At 59.1% G+C, this 17,784-nt stretch overlaps 6 protein-coding genes across 6 annotated transcripts; all 6 read left to right on the top strand.

Moving 5' to 3' along the window:
• The first annotated feature begins 889 nt into the window (after positions 1-889).
• LOC126159882 (trophinin-like) lies at positions 890-1,918 on the top strand. The gene has a single exon (XM_049916692.1). It carries the CDS (start codon positions 890-892, stop codon positions 1,916-1,918), a length of 1,029 nt encoding a protein of 342 aa, XP_049772649.1.
• On the top strand, positions 1,915-2,856 carry LOC126159881 (ice-structuring glycoprotein-like). The gene has a single exon (XM_049916691.1). The coding sequence runs from the start codon at positions 1,915-1,917 to the stop codon at positions 2,854-2,856; it is 942 nt and encodes a 313-aa protein (XP_049772648.1).
• Positions 2,857-3,790: 934 nt separating this feature from the next.
• LOC126159880 (ice-structuring glycoprotein-like) lies at positions 3,791-4,732 on the top strand. Its single transcript, XM_049916690.1, has one exon. The coding sequence runs from the start codon at positions 3,791-3,793 to the stop codon at positions 4,730-4,732; it is 942 nt and encodes a 313-aa protein (XP_049772647.1).
• A 104-nt stretch (positions 4,733-4,836) lies between these two features.
• Positions 4,837-5,760, top strand: LOC126159879 (uncharacterized). The gene has a single exon (XM_049916689.1). The coding sequence runs from the start codon at positions 4,837-4,839 to the stop codon at positions 5,758-5,760; it is 924 nt and encodes a 307-aa protein (XP_049772646.1).
• A 6,570-nt stretch (positions 5,761-12,330) lies between these two features.
• LOC126159878 (ice-structuring glycoprotein-like) lies at positions 12,331-13,704 on the top strand. Its single transcript, XM_049916687.1, has one exon. The coding sequence runs from the start codon at positions 12,331-12,333 to the stop codon at positions 13,702-13,704; it is 1,374 nt and encodes a 457-aa protein (XP_049772644.1).
• LOC126159877 (ice-structuring glycoprotein-like) lies at positions 13,701-14,570 on the top strand. The gene has a single exon (XM_049916686.1). The coding sequence runs from the start codon at positions 13,701-13,703 to the stop codon at positions 14,568-14,570; it is 870 nt and encodes a 289-aa protein (XP_049772643.1).
• The last annotated feature ends 3,214 nt before the right edge of the window (positions 14,571-17,784 follow it).

The following is a 17,784-nucleotide window of genomic DNA, read 5'->3' as shown; positions in this document are numbered from 1 at the left end:
GCCTTCGCAAGGAGTGCTGCCATCGCAAGGAGTGCTGCCTTCGCACGGAGTGCAGCCTTCGCACGTAGTGCTGCCTTCCCACGGAGTGCTGAATTTGCACAGAGATCTGCATTCGCAGGGTGTGGTGCCTTCGCAAGAAGTGCTGCCTTCGCAAGGTGTGCTGCCTTCGCTAGGGGTCCTGCCTTCAAAAGGAGTGCTGCCTTCGCAAGGAGTACTGCCTTCGAAAGGAGTGCTGCCTTCGCTAGGAGTGTTGTCTTCGAGAGGAGGGCTGCCTTCACAGGGAGTGCTCCCTTCGCAAGGGGTTTCGCTTTCGCAAGTAGTGCTGCCTCCTCAGAGAGTACTGCCTTTGCAACGAGTACTGCCTCCCAATGAGTGCTGCCTTCGCAAGGAGTCCTGCCTTCGCAAGGAGTGCTGCCTTCGCAAGGAGTGCTGCCTTCGCAATGAGGGCTGCCCTTAGAGGGAGTGCTGCCTTCGCAAGGGGTGGTGCCTTCGCAAGGAGTGCTGCCTTTGCAAGGAGTGCTGCCTTCGCAAGGTGTGCTGCGTTCGCTAGGAGTGCTGCCCTTCTAAGGAGTGCTGGCTTCGCAAGGAGTGCTGCCATCGCTAGGAGTGCTGCCTTTGCAAGGAGCGCTGCCATCGCAAGGAGTGCTGCCTTCGCTAGGAGTGCTGCCTTCGCAAGGAGGGCCGCCTTTGCAAAGAGGGCTGCCTTCGCAGGGAGTGCTGCCTTCGCAAGGGGTAATGCCTTCGCAAGTAGTTCTGCTTTCGCAGGGAGTACTGCCTTTGCAAGGAGTGCTGCCTTCCAAGGAGTGCTGCCTTCGCAAGAAGTGCTCCCTTCGCAAACAGTGCTGCCTTCGCAAAGAGTGCTGCCTTCGCAAGGAGTGCTGCCTTCACAATGAAGGCTGCCTTCGCTAGGAGTGCTGCCTTCGCAAGGAGTGCTGCCTTCGCAAGGAGTGCTGCCTTCGCAAGGAGTGCTGCCTTCGCAAGGAGTGCTGCCTTCGCAAGGAGTGCTGCCTTCGCAAGGAGTGCTGCCTTCGCAAGGAGTGCTGCCTTCGCAAGGAGTGCTGCCTTCCCAAGGAGTGCTGCCTTGGGACAGAGTGCTGCCTTCGCTAGGAGTGTTGCCTTCGTACAGAGTGCAGTCTTCGCAAGGAGTGCTGCCTTCGCAAGGTGTGCTGCCTTTGCAAGGAGTACTGCCTTCGCAAAAAGTGCTGCCTTCGCAAGGAGTGCTGCCTTCGCTAGCAGTGTTGCCTTCGCAAGGAGTGCTGCGTTCAGAAGGAGTGGTGCCTCCGCAAGGAGTGCTGCCTTCGCAAGGAGTGCTGCCTTCGCAATGAGGGCTGCCTTTGCAGGGAGTGCTGCCTTCACAAGCGGTGGTGCGTTCGCAAGGAGTGCTGCCTTCGCAAAGAGTGCTGCCTTCGCAAGGAGTGCTGCCTTCGCAAGGAGTGCTGCCTTCGCAATGAGGGCTGCCTTTGCTGGGAGTGCTGCCTTCGCAATGGGTGGTGCCTTCCCAAGGAGTGCTGCCTTTGCAAGGAGTGCTGCCTTCGCAAGGAGATATGCCTTCGCAAGGAGTGCTGACTTCGCTAGGAGTGCTGCCCTTCTAAGGAGAGCTGCCTTCGCAAGGAGTGCTGCCTTCGCTAGGAGTGCTGCTTTCGCAAGGAGGGCTGCCTTCGCAATGAGGGCTGCCTTTGCAGGGAGTGCTGCCTTCACAAGGGGTGGTGCGTTCGCAAGGAGTGCTGCCTTCGCAAAGAGTGCTGCCTTCGCAAGGAGTGCTGCCTTCGCAAGGAGTGCTGCCTTCCCAAGGAGTGATGCCTTCGCAAGGAGTGCTGCCTTCGCAGGGAGTGCTTCCTTCGCAAGGGGTAATGCCTTCGCAAGTAGTGCTGCCTTCTCAGGGAGCACTGCCTTTGCAACGAGTGCTGCCTTCCAATGAGTGCTGCCTTCACAAGGAGTGCTGCCTTCACAAGGAGTGCTGCCTTCGCAAGGAGTGCTGCCTTCGCAAGGAGTGCTGCCTTCGCAAGGAGTGCTGCCTTCGCAAGGAGTGCTGCCTTCGCAAGGAGTGCTGCCTTCGCAAGGAGTGCTGCCTTCGCAATGAGGGCTGCCTTTGCAGGGAGTGCTGCCTTCACAAGGGGTGGTGCGTTCGCAAGGAGTGCTGCCTTCGCAAAGAGTGCTGCCTTCGCAAGGAGTGCTGCCTTCGCAAGGAGTGCTGCCTTCGCAATGAGGGCTGCCTTTGCTGGGAGTGCTGCCTTCGCAATGGGTGGTGCCTTCCCAAGGAGTGCTGCCTTTGCAAGGAGTGCTGCCCTTCTGAGGAGAGCTGCCTTCGCAAGGAGTGCTGCCTTCGCTAGGAGTGCTGCTTTCGCAAGGAGGGCTGCCTTCGCAGTGAGTGCTGCCTTTGCAGGGAGTGCTGCCTTTGCAGGGAGTGCTGCCTTCGCAAGGAGTGGTGCCTTCGCAAGGAGTGCTGCCTTCGCAGGGAGTGCTGCATCCGCAAGGAGTGCTGCCTTCGTAAGGTGTGCTGCCTTCGCAAGGAGTGCTGCTTTTGCAAGGAGCGCTGCCATCTCAAGGAGTGCTGCCTTCGCTAGGAGTGCTGCCTTCGCAAGGAGGGCTGGCTTCGCAAAGAGGGAGTACTGCCTTTGCAACGAGTGCTGCCTTCCAATGAGTGCTGCCTTTGCAAGGAGTGCTTCCTTCGCAAGGAGTGCTGCCTTCGCAAGGAGTGCTGCCTTCGCTAGGAGTGCTGCCCTCGCAAGGAGGGCTGCATTCGAGAGGAGGGCTGCCTTCGCAGGGAGTGCTGCCTTCGCAAGGGGTAATGCCTTCGCAAGTAGTGCTGCCTTCTCAGGGAGCACTGCCTTTGCAACGAGTGCTGCCTTCCAATGAGTGCTGCCTTCGCAAGGACTGCTTCCTTCGCAAGGAGTGCTGCCTTCGCAAGGAGTGCTGCCTTCGCAAGGAGTGCTGCCTTCGCAAGGAGTGCTGCCTTCGCAATGAGGGCTGCCTTTGCAGGGAGTGCTGCCTTCACAAGGGGTGGTGCCTTCGCAAGGAGTGCTGCCTTCGCAAGGAGTGCTGCCTTCGCAAGGAGTGCTGCCTTCGCATAGAGTGCTGCCTTCGCAATTAGGGCTGCCTTTGCTGGGAGTGCTGCCTTCGCAATGGGTGGTGCCTTCCCAAGGAGTGCTGCCTTTGCAAGGAGTGCTGCCTTCGCAAGGAGATATGCCTTCGCAAGGAGTGCTGCCTTCGCTAGGAGTGCTGCCCTTCTGAGGAGAGCTGCCTTCGCAAGGAGTGCTGCCTTCGCTAGGAGTGCTGCTTTCGCAAGGAGGGCTGCCTTCGCAGTGAGTGCTGCCTTTGCAGGGAGTGCTGCCTTTGCAGGGAGTGCTGCCTTCGCAAGGAGTGGTGCCTTCGCAAGGAGTGGTGCCTTCGCAGGGAGTGCTGCATCCGCAAGGAGTGCTGCCTTCGTAAGGTGTGCTGCCTTCGCAAGGAGTGCTGCTTTTGCAAGGAGCGCTGCCATCTCAAGGAGTGCTGCTTTCGCTAGGAGTGCTGCCTTCGCAAGGAGGGCTGGCTTCGCAAAGAGGGAGTACTGCCTTTGCAACGAGTGCTGCCTTCCAATGAGTGCTGCCTTTGCAAGGAGTGCTTCCTTCGCAAGGAGTGCTGCCTTCGCAAGGAGTGCTGCCTTCGCTAGGAGTGCTGCCCTCGCAAGGAGGGCTGCATTCGAGAGGAGGGCTGCCTTCGCAGGGAGTGCTGCCTTCGCAAGGGGTAATGCCTTCGCAAGTAGTGCTGCCTTCTCAGGGAGCACTGCCTTTGCAACGAGTGCTGCCTTCCAATGAGTGCTGCCTTCGCAAGGACTGCTTCCTTCGCAAGGAGTGCTGCCTTCGCAAGGAGTGCTGCCTTCGCAAGGAGTGCTGCCTTCGCAAGGAGTGCTGCCTTCGCAAGGAGTGCTGCCTTCGCAAGGAGTGCTGCCTTCGCAAGGAGTGCTGCCTTCGCAATGAGGGCTGCCTTTGCAGGGAGTGCTGCCTTCGCAAGGAGTGCTGCCTTCGCAAGGAGTGCTGCCTTCGCAATGAGGGCTGCCTTTGCTGGGAGTGCTGCCTTCGCAATGGGTGGTGCCTTCCCAAGGAGTGCTGCCTTTGCAAGGAGTGCTGCCTTCGCAAGGAGATATGCCTTCGCAAGGAGTGCTGCCTTCGCTAGGAGTGCTGCCCTTCTGAGGAGAGCTGCCTTCGCAAGGAGTGCTGCCTTCGCTAGGAGTGCTGCTTTCGCAAGGAGGGCTGCCTTCGCAGTGAGTGCTGCCTTTGCAGGGTGTGCTGCCTTTGCAGGGAGTGCTGCCTTCGCAAGGAGTGGTGCCTTCGCAAGGAGTGCTGCCTTCGCAGGGAGTGCTGCATCCGCAAGGAGTGCTGCCTTCGTAAGGTGTGCTGCCTTCGCAAGGAGTGCTGCTTTTGCAAGGAGTGCTGCCATCTCAAGGAGTGCTGCCTTCGCTAGGAGTGCTGCCTTCGCAAGGAGGGCTGGCTTCGCAAAGAGGGAGTACTGCCTTTGCAACGAGTGCTGCCTTCCAATGAGTGCTGCCTTTGCAAGGAGTGCTTCCTTCGCAAGGAGTGCTGCCTTCGCAAGGAGTGCTGCCTTCGCTAGGAGTGCTGCCCTCGCAAGGAGGGCTGCATTCGAGAGGAGGGCTGCCTTCGCAGGGAGTGCTGCCTTCGCAAGGGGTAATGCCTTCGCAAGTAGTGCTGCCTTCTCAGGGAGCACTGCCTTTGCAACGAGTGCTGCCTTCCAATGAGTGCTGCCTTCGCAAGGACTGCTTCCTTCGCAAGGAGTGCTGCCTTCGCAAGGAGTGCTGCCTTCGCAAGGAGTGCTGCCTTCGCAAGGAGTGCTGCCTTCGCAATGAGGGCTGCCTTTGCAGGGAGTGTTGCCTTCACAAGGGGTGGTGCCTTCGCAAGGAGTGCTGCCTTCGCAAGGAGTGCTGCCTTCGCAAGGAGTGCTGCCTTCGCAAGGAGTGCTGCCTTCGCAATTAGGGCTGCCTTTGCTGGGAGTGCTGCCTTCGCAATGGGTGGTGCCTTCCCAAGGAGTGCTGCCTTTGCAAGGAGTGCTGCCTTCGCAAGGAGATATGCCTTCGCAAGGAGTGCTGCCTTCGCTAGGAGTGCTGCCCTTCTGAGGAGAGCTGCCTTCGCAAGGAGTGCTGCCTTCGCTAGGAGTGCTGCTTTCGCAAGGAGGGCTGCCTTCGCAGTGAGTGCTGCCTTTGCAGGGAGTGCTGCCTTTGCAGGGAGTGCTGCCTTCGCAAGGAGTGGTGCCTTCGCAAGGAGTGCTGCCTTCGCAGGGAGTGCTGCATCCGCAAGGAGTGCTGCCTTCGTAAGGTGTGCTGCCTTCGCAAGGAGTGCTGCTTTTGCAAGGAGCGCTGCCATCTCAAGGAGTGCTGCCTTCGCTAGGAGTGCTGCCTTCGCAAGGAGGGCTGGCTTCGCAAAGAGGGAGTACTGCCTTTGCAACGAGTGCTGCCTTCCAATGAGTGCTGCCTTTGCAAGGAGTGCTTCCTTCGCAAGGAGTGCTGCCTTCGCAAGGAGTGCTGCCTTCGCAAGGAGTGCTGCCTTCGCTAGGAGTGCTGCCCTCGCAAGGAGGGCTGCATTCGAGAGGAGGGCTGCCTTAGCAGGGAGTGCTGCCTTCACTAGGAAGGCTGTCTTCGCAAGGAGGGCTGCCTTCGAGAGGAGGGCTGCCTTCGCAGGGAGTACTGCCTTCGCAAGGGGTAATGACTTTGCAAGTAGTGCTGCCTTCTCAGGGAGTACTGCCTTTGCAACGAGTGCTGCCTTCCAATGAGTACTGACTTCGCAAGGTGTGCTGCTTTCGCAAGGAGGGCTGCCTTCGCAGGGAGTGCTGCCTTTGCAGGGAGTACTGCCTTCGCAAGGAGTGGTGCATTCGCAAGGAGTGCTGCCTTCGCAGGGAGTGCTGCATCCGCAAGGATTGCTGCCTTCGCAAGGTGTGCTGCCTTCGCAAGGAGTGCTGCCTTTGCAAGGAGCGCTACTATCGCAAGGAGTGCTGCCTTCGCTAGGAGTGCTGCCTTCGCAAGGAGGGCTGCCTTCGCAAACAGGGAGTACTGCCTTTGCAACGAGTGCTGCCTTCCAATAAGTGCTGCCTTTGCAAGGAGTGCTGCCTTCGCAAGGAGTGCTGCCTTCGCAAGGAGTGCTGCCTTCGCAACGAGGGCTGCCTTTCTAGGGAGTGCTGTCTTCCTAAGGGGTTTTGCCTTCGCCAGGAGTGCTGCCTTTGCTAGGAGTTCTGCCTTCGCAAGGAGAAATGCCTTTGCACAGAGTGCTGCCTTTGCAGGGAGTGCTGCCTTTGCACAGAGTGCTGCCTCCGCCAGGAGTGCTGCCTTTGCATGGACTGTTGCCTTCGCAAGGAGTGATGCCTTCGCAAGGAGTGCTGCCTTTGCAAGGATTGCTGCCTTCGCTAGGAGTGCTACCTTCGCTAGGAGTGCTGCCTTCGCTAGGAGTGCTGCCTTCGCAGGGAGTGCTGCCTATGCCTGGAGTGCTGCCTTCGCAAGGAGAGCTGCCTTCACAAGGAGTGCTGCCTTCGCAAGGAGTGCTGCCTTCGCAAGGAGTGCTGCTTTCGCACGGAGTGCAGCCTTTGCACATAGTGCTGCCTTCACACGGAGTGCTTCCTTTGACAGAGTGCTGCCTTCGCAAGGAGGGCTGCCTTCGCAGGGAGTGCTGCCTACGCAGTGAGTGCTGCCTTCGCAAGGAGTGCTGCCTTTGCAAGGAGTGCTGCCTTTGCAAGGAGTGCTGCCTTTGCAAGGAGTGCTGCCTTCGCAAGGAGTGCTGCCTTCGCAAGGAGTGCTGCCTTCGCAAGGAGTGCTAACTTCGCACGGAGTGCAGCCTTCACACAGATAGCTAGCCTTCACACGGAGTGCAGCCTACGCACAGTGTGCTGCCTTCGCAATAAGTGCTGCCTTCGAAGGGAGTGCTGCCTTCGCATGGGGTGGTGCCTTCGAAAGGAGTGCTGCCTTTGCAGAGAGTGCTACCTTTGCAAGGGGTGTTGCCTTCGCAAGGAGTGCTGCGTTCACAAGGAGTGCTGGCTTCGCAAAGAGTGCTGCCTTCGTAAGTAGTGCTGCCTTCTCAGGGAGTAATGCCTTTGCAACGAGTGCTGCCTTCCAATGAGTGCTGCCTTCCAATGAGTGCTGCCTTCGCAAGGAGTGCTGCCTTCGCAAGGAGTGCTGCCTTCGCAAGGAGTGCTGCCTTCGCAAGGAGTGCTGCCTTAGCAAGGAGTGCTGCCTTCGCAATGAGGGCTGCCTTTGCAGCGAGTGCTGGCTTCGCAAGGGGTGGTGCCTTCGCAAGGAGTGCTGCCTCTGCAAGGAGTGCTGCCTTCGTAAGGAGATATGCCTTTGCAAGGAGTGCTTCCCTCGCTACGAGTGCTGCCCTTCTAAGGAGAGCTGCCTTCGCAAGGAGTGCTGCCATCACTAGGAGTGCTGCTTCGCAATGAGGGCTGCCTTCGCAGGGAGTGCTGCCTTTGCAGGGAGTGCTGCTTTGCAAGGAGTGCTCCCTTCGTACAGAGTGCAGCCTTCGCACGTAGTGCTGCCTTCGCACAGAGTGCTGCCTTTGCACAGAGATCTGCATTCGCAGGGAGTGGTGCCTTCGCAAGAAGTGTTGCCTTCGCAAGGAGTGCTGCCTTCGCTAGGAGTGCTGCCTTCGCAAGGAGTGCTGCCTTCGCTAGGAGTGCTGCCTTCGCAAGGAGTGCTGCCTTCGCAAGGAGTGCTGCCTTCGCACAGAGTGCAGCCTTCGCACATAGTGCTGTCTTCACATGGAGTGCTTCCTTTGATAGAGTGCTGCCTTCGCAAGGAGTGCTGCCTTCGCAAGGAGTGCTGCCTTCGCAAGGAGTGCAGCCTTCGCAAGGAGTGCCGCCTTCGCAAGGAGTGCTGCTTCGCAAGGAGTGCTGCCTTCCCAAGGAGTGCTGCCTTAGGACAGAGTGCTGCCTTCGCTACGTGTGCTGCCTTCGTACGGAGTGCAGCCTTCGCAAGGAGTGCTGCCTTCGCAAGGAGTGCTGCCTTTGCACAAATTGCTGCCGCCGCACGGAGTGCAGCATACGCACAGAGTGCTGCCTTCCCAAGAGGTGCTGCCTTCGCAGGGAGTGCTGCCTTCGCATGGGGTGGCGCCTTCGCAAGGAGTGCTGCCTTCGCACGGAGTGCAGCCTTCGCACGGAGTGCTTCCTTTGACAGAGTGCTGCCTTCGCAAGGAGTGCTGCCTTCGCAAGGAGTGCTGCCTTCGCACGGAGTGCAGCCTTCGCACGGAGTGCTTCCTTTGACAGAGTGCTGCCTTCGCAAGGAGTGCTGCCTTCGCAAGGAGTGCTGCCTTCGCAAGGAGTGCTGCCTTCCCAAAGAGTGCTGCCTTCCCAAGGAGTGCTGCCTTAGGACGGAGTGCTGCCTTCGCTAGGAGTGCTGCCTTCGTACGGAGTGCAGCCTTCGCAAGGAGGGCTCCCTTCGCAGGGAGTGCTGGCTTCGCAAGGGGTGATGCCTTCGCAAGTACTGCTGCCTTCGCAGGGAGTACTGCCTTTGCAACGAGTGCTGCCTTCCAATGAGTGCTGCCTTCGCAAGGAGTGCTGCCTTTGCACGGAGTGAGGCCTTCGCATGGAGTGCTGCTTTTGCTCAGAGTGCTGCCTTCGCAAGGAGTGCTGCCTTCGCAAGGAGTGCAGCCTTTGCAAGGAGTGCTGCCTTCGCAAGGAGTGCTGCCTTCGCAAGGAGTGCTGCCTTTGCACAGAGTGCTGCCTTTGCAGGGAGTGCTGCCTTTGCACAGAGTGCTGCCTCCGCAAGGAGTGCTGCCTTTCATGGACTGTTGCCTTCGCAAGGAGTGCTGCCTTTGCAAGGATTGCTGCCTTCGCAATGAGTGCTGCCTTCGCTAGGAGTGCTGCCTTCGCTAGGAGTGCTGCCTTCGCAGCGAGTGTTGCCTACGCAGGGAGTGCTGCCTTCGCAAGGAGAGCTGCCTTCGCAAGGAGAGCTGCCTTCACAAGGAGTGCTGCCTTCGCAAGGAGTGCTGCCTTCGCAAGGGGTGCTGCTTTCGCACAGAGTGCAGCCTTCGCACATAGTGCTGCCTTCACACGGAGTGCTTCCTTTGACAGAGTGCTGCCTTCGCACGGAGGGCTGCCTTTGCACGGAGGGCTGCCTTCGCAGGGAGTGCTGCCTACGCGGGGAGTGCTGCCTTCGCACGGAGTGCTGCCTTTGCACAGAGTGCTGCCTTTGCAGGGAGTGCTGCCTTTGCACAGAGTGCTGCCTCCGCAAGGAGTGCTGCCTTTGCATGGACTGTTGCCTTCGCAAGGAGTGCTGCCTTTGCAAGGAGTGCTGCCTTCGCAAGGAGTGCTGCATTCGCAAGGAGTGCTGCATTCGCAAGGAGTGCTGCTTTCGCACGGAATGCAGCCTTCGCACATAGTGCTGCCTTCACACAGAGTGCTTCCTTTGACAGAGTGCTGCCTTCGCACGGAGGCCTGCCTTCGCAGGGAGTGCTGCCTACGCAGGGAGAGCTGCCTTTGCAAGGAGTGTTGCCTTCGCAAGGAGTGTTGCCTTCGCAAGGAGTGCTGCCTTCGCAAGGAGTGCTGCCTTCGCAAGGAGTGCTGCCTTCGCACGGAGTGCAGCCTTCGCACGTAGTGCTGCCTTCGCACGGAGTGCTGCCTTTGCACAGAGATCTGCATTCGCAGGGAGTGGTGCCTTCGCATGAAGTGCTGCCTTCGCAAGGAGTGCTGCCTTCGCTAGGAGTGCTGCCTTCGCATGGAGTGCTGCCTTCGCAAGGAGTGCTGCTTTCGCAAGGAGTGCTGCCTTCGCAAGGAGTGCTGCCTTCGCACATAGTGCTGCCTTCACACGGAGTGCTGCCTTCGCAAGGAGGGCTGCCTTCGCAAAGAGTGCTGCCTTCGCAAGGAGTGCTGCCTTTACACAGAGTGCTGCCTTTGCAGGGAGTGCTGCCTTTGCACAGAGTGCTGCCTCCGCAAGGAGTGCTGCCTTTGCATGGACTGTTGCCTTCGCAAGGAGTGCTGCCTTTGCAAGGAGTGCTGCCTTCGCAAGGAGTGCTGCATTCGCAAGGAGTGCTGCATTCGCAAGGAGTGCTGCTTTCGCACGGAATGCAGCCTTCGCACATAGTGCTGCCTTCACACAGAGTGCTTCCTTTGACAGAGTGCTGCCTTCGCACGGAGGCCTGCCTTCGCAGGGAGTGCTGCCTACGCAGGGAGAGCTGCCTTTGCAAGGAGTGTTGCCTTCGCAAGGAGTGTTGCCTTCGCAAGGAGTGCTGCCTTCACAAGGAGTGCTGCCTTCACAAGGAGTGCTGCCTTCGCACGGAGTGCAGCCTTCGCACGTAGTGCTGCCTTCGCACGGAGTGCTGCCTTTGCACAGAGATCTGCATTCGCAGGGAGTGGTGCCTTCGCATGAAGTGCTGCCTTCGCAAGGAGTGCTGCCTTCGCTAGGAGTGCTGCCTTCGCAAGGAGTGCTGCCATCGCAAGGAGTGCTGCCTTCGCATGGAGTGCAGCCTTCGCACGTAGTGCTGCCTTCCCACGGAGTGCTGCCTTTGCACAGAGATCTGCATTCGCAGGGTGTGGTGCCTTCGCAAGAAGTGCTGCCTTCGCAAGGTGTGCTGCCTTCGCTAGGAGTCCTGCCTTCAAAAGGAGTGCTGTCTTCGCAAGGAGTACTGCCTTCAAAAGGAGTGCTGCCTTCGCAAGGAGTGCTGCCTTCGCTAGGAGTGTTGTCTTCGCAAGGAGGGCTGCCTCCGAGAGGAGGGCTGCCTTCACAGGGAGTGCTGCCTTCGCAAGGGGTAACGCATTCGCAAGTAGTGCTGCCTTCTCAGAGAGTACTGCCTTTGCAACGAGTGCTGCCTCCCAATGAGTGCTGCTTTCGCAAGGAGTGCTGCCTTCGCAAGGAGTGCTGCCTTCGCAAGGAGTGCTGCCTTCGCAATGAGGGCTGCCCTTAGAGGGAGTGCTGCCTTCGCAAGGGGTGGTGCCTTCGCAAGGAGTGCTGCCTTCACAATGAGGGCTGCCTTCGCTAGGAGTGCTGCCTTCGCAAGGAGTGCTGCCTTTGGAAGGAGTACTGCCTTCGAAAGGAGTGCTGCCTTCTCAAGGAGTGCTGCTTTTGCAAGGAGTGCTGCCTTCGGAAGGAGTGCTGCATTCGCAAGGAGTGCTGCTTTCGCACGGAGTGCAGCCTTCGCACATAATGCTGCCTTCACACGGAGTGCTTCTTTTGACAGAGTGCTGCCTTCACACGGAGGCCTGCCTTCGCAGGGAGTGCTGCCTACGCAGGGAGTGCTGCCTTCACAAGGGGTGTTGCCTTCGCAAGGAGTGTTGCCTTCGCAAGGAGTTCTGCCTTCGCAAGGAGTGCTGCCTTCGCACGGAGTGCAGCCTTCACACGTAATGCTGCCTTCGCACGGAGTGCTGCCTTTGCACAGAGATCTGCATTCGCAGGGAGTGGTGCCTTCGCATGAAGTGCTGCCTTCGCAAGGAGTGCTGTCTTCGCAAGGAGTGTTGCCTTCGCAAGGAGTGCTGCCATCGCAAGGAGTGCTGCCTTCGCACGGAGTGCAGCCTTCGCACGTAGTGCTGCCTTCCCACGGAGTGCTGCCTTTGCACAGAGATCTGCATTCGCAGGGTGTGGTGCCTTCGCAAGAAGTGCTGCCTTCGCAAGGTGTGCTGCCTTCGCTAGGGGTCCTGCCTTCAAAAGGAGTGCTGCCTTCGCAAGGAGTACTGCCTTCGAAAGGAGTGCTGCCTTCTCAAGGAGTGTTGCCTTCGCTAGGAGTGTTGTCTTCGAGAGGAGGGCTGCCTTCACAGGGAGTGCTGCCTTCGCAAGGGGTATCGCTTTCGCAAGTAGTGCTGCCTCCTCAGAGAGTACTGCCTTTGCAACGAGTGCTGCCTCCCAATGAGTGCTGCCTTCGCAAGGAGTCCTGCCTTCGCAAGGAGTGCTGCCTTCGCAAGGAGTGCTGCCTTCGCAATGAGGGCTGCCCTTAGAGGGAGTGCTGCATTCGCAAGGGGTGGTGCCTTCGCAAGGAGTGCTGCCTTTGCAAGGAGTGCTGCCTTCGCATGGAGTGCTGCGTTCGCTAGGAGTGCTGCCCTTCTAAGGAGTGCTGGCTTCGCAAGGAGTGCTGCCATCGCTAGGAGTGCTGCCTTTGCAAGGAGCGCTGCCATCGCAAGGAGTGCTGCCTTCGCTAGGAGTGCTGCCTTCGCAAGGAGGGCCGCCTTCGCAAAGAGGGCTGCCTTCGCAGGGAGTGCTGCCTTCGCAAGGGGTAATGCCTTCGCAAGTAGTTCTGCTTTCGCAGGGAGTACTGCCTTTGCAAGGAGTGCTGCCTTCCAAGGAGTGCTGCCTTCGCAAGAAGTGCTCCCTTCGCAAACAGTGCTGCCTTCGCAAAGAGTGCAGCCTTCGCAAGGAGTGCTGCCTTCACAATGAAGGCTGCCTTCGCTAGGAGTGCTGCCTTCGCAAGGAGTGCTGCCTTCGCAAGGAGTGCTGCCTTCGCAAGGAGTGCTGCCTTCGCAAGGAGTGCTGCCTTCGCAAGGAGTGCTGCCTTCGCAAGGAGTGCTGCCTTCGCAAGGAGTGCTGGCTTCCCAAGGAGTGCTGCCTTGGGACAGAGTGCTGCCTTCGCTAGGAGTGTTGCCTTCGTACAGAGTGCAGTCTTCGCAAGGAGTGCTGCCTTCGCAAGGTGTGCTGCCTTTGCAAGGAGTACTGCCTTCACAAAAAGTGCTGCCTTCGCAAGGAGTGCTGCCTTCGCTAGCAGTGTTGCCTTCGCAAGGAGTGCTGCGTTCAGAAGGAGTGGTGCCTCCGCAAGGAGTGCTGCCTTCGCAAGGAGTGCTGCCTTCGCAATGAGGGCTGCCTTTGCAGGGAGTGCTGCCTTCACAAGGGGTGGTGCGTTCGCAAGGAGTGCTGTCTTCGCAAAGAGTGCTGCCTTCGCAAGGAGTGCTGCCTTCGCAAGGAGTGCTGCCTTCGCAATGAGGGCTGCCTTTGCTGGGAGTGCTGCCTTCGCAATGGGTGGTGCCTTCCCAAGGAGTGCTGCCTTTGCAAGGAGTGCTGCCTTCGCAAGGAGATATGCCTTCGCAAGGAGTGCTGCCTTCGCTAGGAGTGCTGCCCTTCTAAGGAGACCTGCCTTCGCAAGGAGTGCTGCCTTCGCTAGGAGCGCTGCTTTCGCAAGGAGGGCTGCCTTCGCAGTGAGTGCTGCCTTTGCAGGGAGTGCTGCCTTTGCAGGGAGTGCTGCCTTCGCAAGGAGTGGTGCCTTCGCAAGGAGTGCTGCCTTCGCAGGGAGTGCTGCATCCGCAAGGAGTGCTGCCTTCGTAAGGTGTGCTGCCTTCGCAAGGAGTGCTGCTTTTGCAAGGAGCGCTGCCATCTCAAGGAGTGCTGCCTTCGCTAGGAGTGCTGCCTTCGCAAGGCGGGCTGGCTTCGCAAAGAGGGAGTACTGCCTTTGCAACGAGTGCTGCCTTCCAATGAGTGCTGCCTTTGCAAGGAGTGCTTCCTTCGCAAGGAGTGCTGCCTTCGCAATGAGGGCTGCCTTTGCAGGGAGTGCTGCCTTCACAAGGGGTGGTGCGTTCGCAAGGAGTGCTGCCTTCGCAAAGAGTGCTGCCTTCGCAAGGAGTGCTGCCTTCGCAAGGAGTGCTGCCTTCGCAAGGAGTGCTGCCTTCGCAAGGAGTGCTGCCTTCGCAAGGAGTGCTGCCTTCGCAAGGAGTGCTGCCTTCGCAGGGAGTGCTTCCTTCGCAAGGGGTAATGCCTTCGCAAGTAGTGCTGTCTTCTCAGGGAGCACTGCCTTTGCAACGAGTGCTGCCTTCCAATGAGTGCTGCCTTCACAAGGAGTGCTGCCTTCGCAAGGAGTGCTGCCTTCGCAAGGAGTGCTGCCTTCGCAAGGAGTGCTGCCTTCGCAAGGAGTGCTGCCTTCGCAAGGAGTGCTGCCTTCGCAAGGAGTGCTGCCTTCGCAAGGAGTGCTGCCTTCGCAATGAGGGCTGCCTTTGCTGGGAGTGCTGCCTTCGCAATGGGTGGTGCCTTCCCAAGGAGTGCTGCCTTTGCAAGGAGTGCTGCCTTCGCAAGGAGCGCTGCCTCCGCAAGGAGTGCTGCCTTCGCTAGGAGTGCTGCCCTTCTGAGGAGAGCTGCCTTCGCAAGGAGTGCTGCCTTCGCTAGGAGTGCTGCTTTCGCAAGGAGGGCTGCCTTCGCAGTGACTGCTGCCTTTGCAGGGAGTGCTGCCTTTGCAGGGAGTGCTGCCTTCGCAAAGAGTGGTGCCTTCGCAAGGAGTGCTGCCTTCGCAGGGAGTGCTGCATCCGCAAGGAGTGCTGCCTTCGTAAGGTGTGCTGCCTTCGCAAGGAGTGCTGCTTTTGCAAGGAGCGCTGCCATCTCAAGGAGTGCTGCCTTCGCTAGGAGTGCTGCCTTCGCAAGGAGGGCTGGCTTCGCAAAGAGGGAGTACTGCCTTTGCAACGAGTGCTGCCTTCCAATGAGTGCTGCCTTTGCAAGGAGTGCTTCCTTCGCAAGGAGTGCTGCCTTCGCAAGGAGTGCTGCCTTCGCTAGGAGTGCTGCCCTCGCAAGGAGGACTGCATTCGAGAGGAGGGCTGCCTTCGCAGGGAGTGCTGCCTTCGCAAGGGGTAATGCCTTCGCAAGTAGTGCTGCCTTCTCAGGGAGCACTGCCTTTGCAACGAGTGCTGCCTTCCAATGAGTGCTGCCTTCGCAAGGACTGCTTCCTTCACAAGGGGTGCTGCCTTCGCAAGGAGTGCTGCCTTCGCAAGGAGTGCTGCCTTCGCAAGGAGTGCTGCCTTCGCAATGAGGGCTGCCTTTGCAGGGAGTGCTGCCTTCGCAAGGGGTGGTGCCTTCGCAAGGAGTGCTGCCTTCGCAAGGAGTGCTGCCTTCGCAAGGAGTGCTGCCTTCGCAAGGAGTGCTGCCTTCGCAATGAGGGCTGCCTTTGCTGGGAGTGCGGCCTTCGCAATGGGTGGTGCCTTCCCAAGGAGTGCTGCCTTTGCAAGGAGTGCTGCCTTTGCAAGGAGATATGCCTTCGCAAGGAGTGCTGCCTTCGCTAGGAGTGCTGCCCTTCTAAGGAGAGCTGCCTTTGCAAGGAGTGCTGCCTTCGCTAGGAGTGCTGCTTTCGCAAGGAGGGCTGCCTTCGCAGTGAGTGCTGCCTTTGCAGGGAGTGCTGCCTTTGCAGGGAGTGCTGCCTTCGCAAGGAGTGGTGCCTTCGCAAGGAGTGCTGCCTTCGCAGGGAGTGCTGCATCCGCAAGGAGTGCTGCCTTCGTAAGGTGTGCTGCCTTCGCAAGGAGTGCTGCTTTTGCAAGGAGCGCTGCCATCTCAAGGAGTGCTGCCTTCGCTAGGAGTGCTGCCTTCGCAAGGAGGGCTGGCTTCGCAAAGAGGGAGTACTGCCTTTGCAACGAGTGCTGCCTTCCAATGAGTGCTGCCTTTGCAAGGAGTGCTTCCTTCGCAAGGAGTGCTGCCTTCGCAAGGAGTGCTGCCTTCGCTAGGAGTGCTGCCCTCGCAAGGAGGGCTGCATTCGAGAGGAGGGCTGCCTTAGCAGGGAGTGCTGCCTTCGCAAGGGGTAATGCCTTCGCAAGTAGTGCTGCCTTCTCAGGGAGCACTGCCTTTGCAACGAGTGCTGCCTTCCAATGAGTGCTGCCTTCGCAAGGACTGCTGCCTTCGCAAGGAGTGCTGCCTTCGCAAGGAGTGCTGTCTTCGCAAGGAGTGCTGCCTTCGCAATGAGGGCTGCCTTTGCAGGGAGTGCTGCCTTCGCAAGGGGTGGTGCCTTCGCAAGGAGTGCTGCCTTCGCAAGGAGTGCTGCCTTCGCAAGGAGTGCTGCCTTCGCAAGGAGTGCTGCCTTCGCAATGAGGGCTGCCTTTGCTGGGAGTGCTGCCTTTGCTGGGAGTGCTGCCTTCGCAAGGGGTGGTGCCTTCGCAAGGAGTGCTGCCATTACAAGGAGTGCTGCATTTGAAGGAGATATGCCTTCGCAAGGAGTGCTGCCTTCGCTAGGAGTGCTGCCCTTCTAAGGAGAGCTGCCTTCGCAAGGAGTGCTGCCACGCTATGAGTGCTGCTTTCGCATGGAGGGCTGCCTTCTCAGTGAGTGCTGCCTTTGCAGGGAGTGCTGCCTTCGCAAGGAGTGGTGCCTTCGCAAGGAGTGCTGCCTTCGCAGGAAGTGCTGCATCCGCAAGGAGTGCTGCCTTCGTAAGATGTGCTGCCTTCACAAGGAGTGTTGCCTTTGCAAGGAGCGCTGCCATCGCAAGGTGTGCTGCCTTCGCTAGGAGTGCTGCCTTCGCAAGGAGGGCTGCCTTCGCAAAGAGGGAGTACTGCCTTTGCAACGGGTGCTGCCTTCCAATAAGTGCTGCCTTTGCAAGGAGTGCTGCCTTCGCAAGGAGTGCTGCCTTCGCAAGGAGTGCTGCCTTCGCAACGAGGGCTGCCTTTGTAGGGAGTGCTGTCTTCGCAAGGGGTTTTGCCTTCGCCAGGAGTGCTGCCTTTGCAAGGAGTGCTGCCTTCGCAACGAGAAATGCTTCGCAAGGAGTGCTGCCTTCGCAAGGAGTGCTGCCTTTGCACAGAGTGCTGCCTTTGCAGGGAGTGCTGCCTTTGCACAAAGTGCTGCCTCCGCAAGGAGTGCTGCCTTTGCATGGTCTGTTGCCTTCGCAAGGAGTGCTGCCTTTGCAAGGAGTGCTGCCTTCGCAAGGAGTGCTGCCTTCGCTAGAAGTGCTGCCTTCGCTTGGAGTGCAGCCTTCGCAAGGAGTGCTGCCTACGCAGGGAGTGCTGCCTACGCAGGGAGTGCTGCCTTCGCAAGGAGAGCTGCCTTTGCAAGGAGTGCTGCCTTCGCAAGGAGTGCTGCATTCCAAGGAGTGCTGCCTTCGCTATAAGTGCTGCCTTCGCACGGAGGGCTGCCTTCGCAAGGAGGGCTCCCTTCGCAGGGAGTGCTGCCTCCGCAAGGGGTAATGCCTTCGCAAGTACTGCTGCCTTCGCAGGGAGTACTGCCTTTGCAACGAGTGCTGCCTTCCAATGAGTGCTGCCTTTGCAAGGAGTGCTGCCTTCGCATGGAGTGCAGCTTTCGCATGGAGTGCTGCTTTTGCTCAGAGTGCTGCCTTCGCAAGGAGTGCAGCCTTCACAAGGAGTGCAGCCTTCACAAGGAGTGCTGCCTCCGCAAGGAGTGCTGCCTTTGCATGGACTGTTGCCTTCGCAAGGAGTGCTGCCTTTGCAAGGAGTGCTGCCTTTGCAAGGAGTGCTGCCTTTGCAAGGAGTGCTGCCTTCGCAAGGAGTACTGCCTTCGCAATGAGTGCTGCCTTCACACGGAGTGCAGCCTTCGCACATAGTGCTACCTTCGAACGGAGTGCTGCGTGTGCACAGAGATCTGCATTCGCATTGAGTGGTGCCTTCACAAGAAGTGCTGCCTTCGCATGGAGTGCTGCCTTCGCTGGGAGTGCTGCCTTCGCAAGGAGTGCTGCCTTCGCAAGGGGTGCTGCCTTCGCACGGAGTGCAGCCTTCGCACGTAGTGCTGCCTTCCCACGGAGTGCTGCCTTTGCACAGATATCTGCATTCGCAGGGTGTGGTGCCTTCGCAAGAAGTGCTGCATTCGCAAGGTGTGCAGCCTTCGCTAGGAGTGCTGCATTCAAAAGGAGTGCTGCCTTCGCAAGGAGTACTGCCTTCGAAAGGAATGCTGCCTTCGCAAGGAGTGCTGCCTTCGCTAGGAGTGTTGTCTTCGCAAGGAGGGCTGCCTTCGAGAGGAGGTCTGCCTTCCCAGGGAGTTCTGCCTTCGCAAGGGGTAATGCATTCGCAAGTAGTGCTGCCTTCTCAGGGGTCCTGCCTTTGCAAAGAGTGCTGCCTCACAATGAGTGCTGCCTTCGCACGGAGTGCTGCCTTCGCAATGAGGGCTGCCTTTGCAGGGAGTGCTGTCTTCGCAAGGGGTGGTGCCTTCG

Source organism: Schistocerca cancellata, unplaced genomic scaffold, assembly GCF_023864275.1.
Source record: "Schistocerca cancellata isolate TAMUIC-IGC-003103 unplaced genomic scaffold, iqSchCanc2.1 HiC_scaffold_1148, whole genome shotgun sequence".
In the NCBI taxonomy this organism is placed as follows: domain Eukaryota; kingdom Metazoa; phylum Arthropoda; class Insecta; order Orthoptera; family Acrididae; genus Schistocerca; species Schistocerca cancellata.
This window is presented reverse-complemented; position numbering and strand designations above follow the sequence as displayed.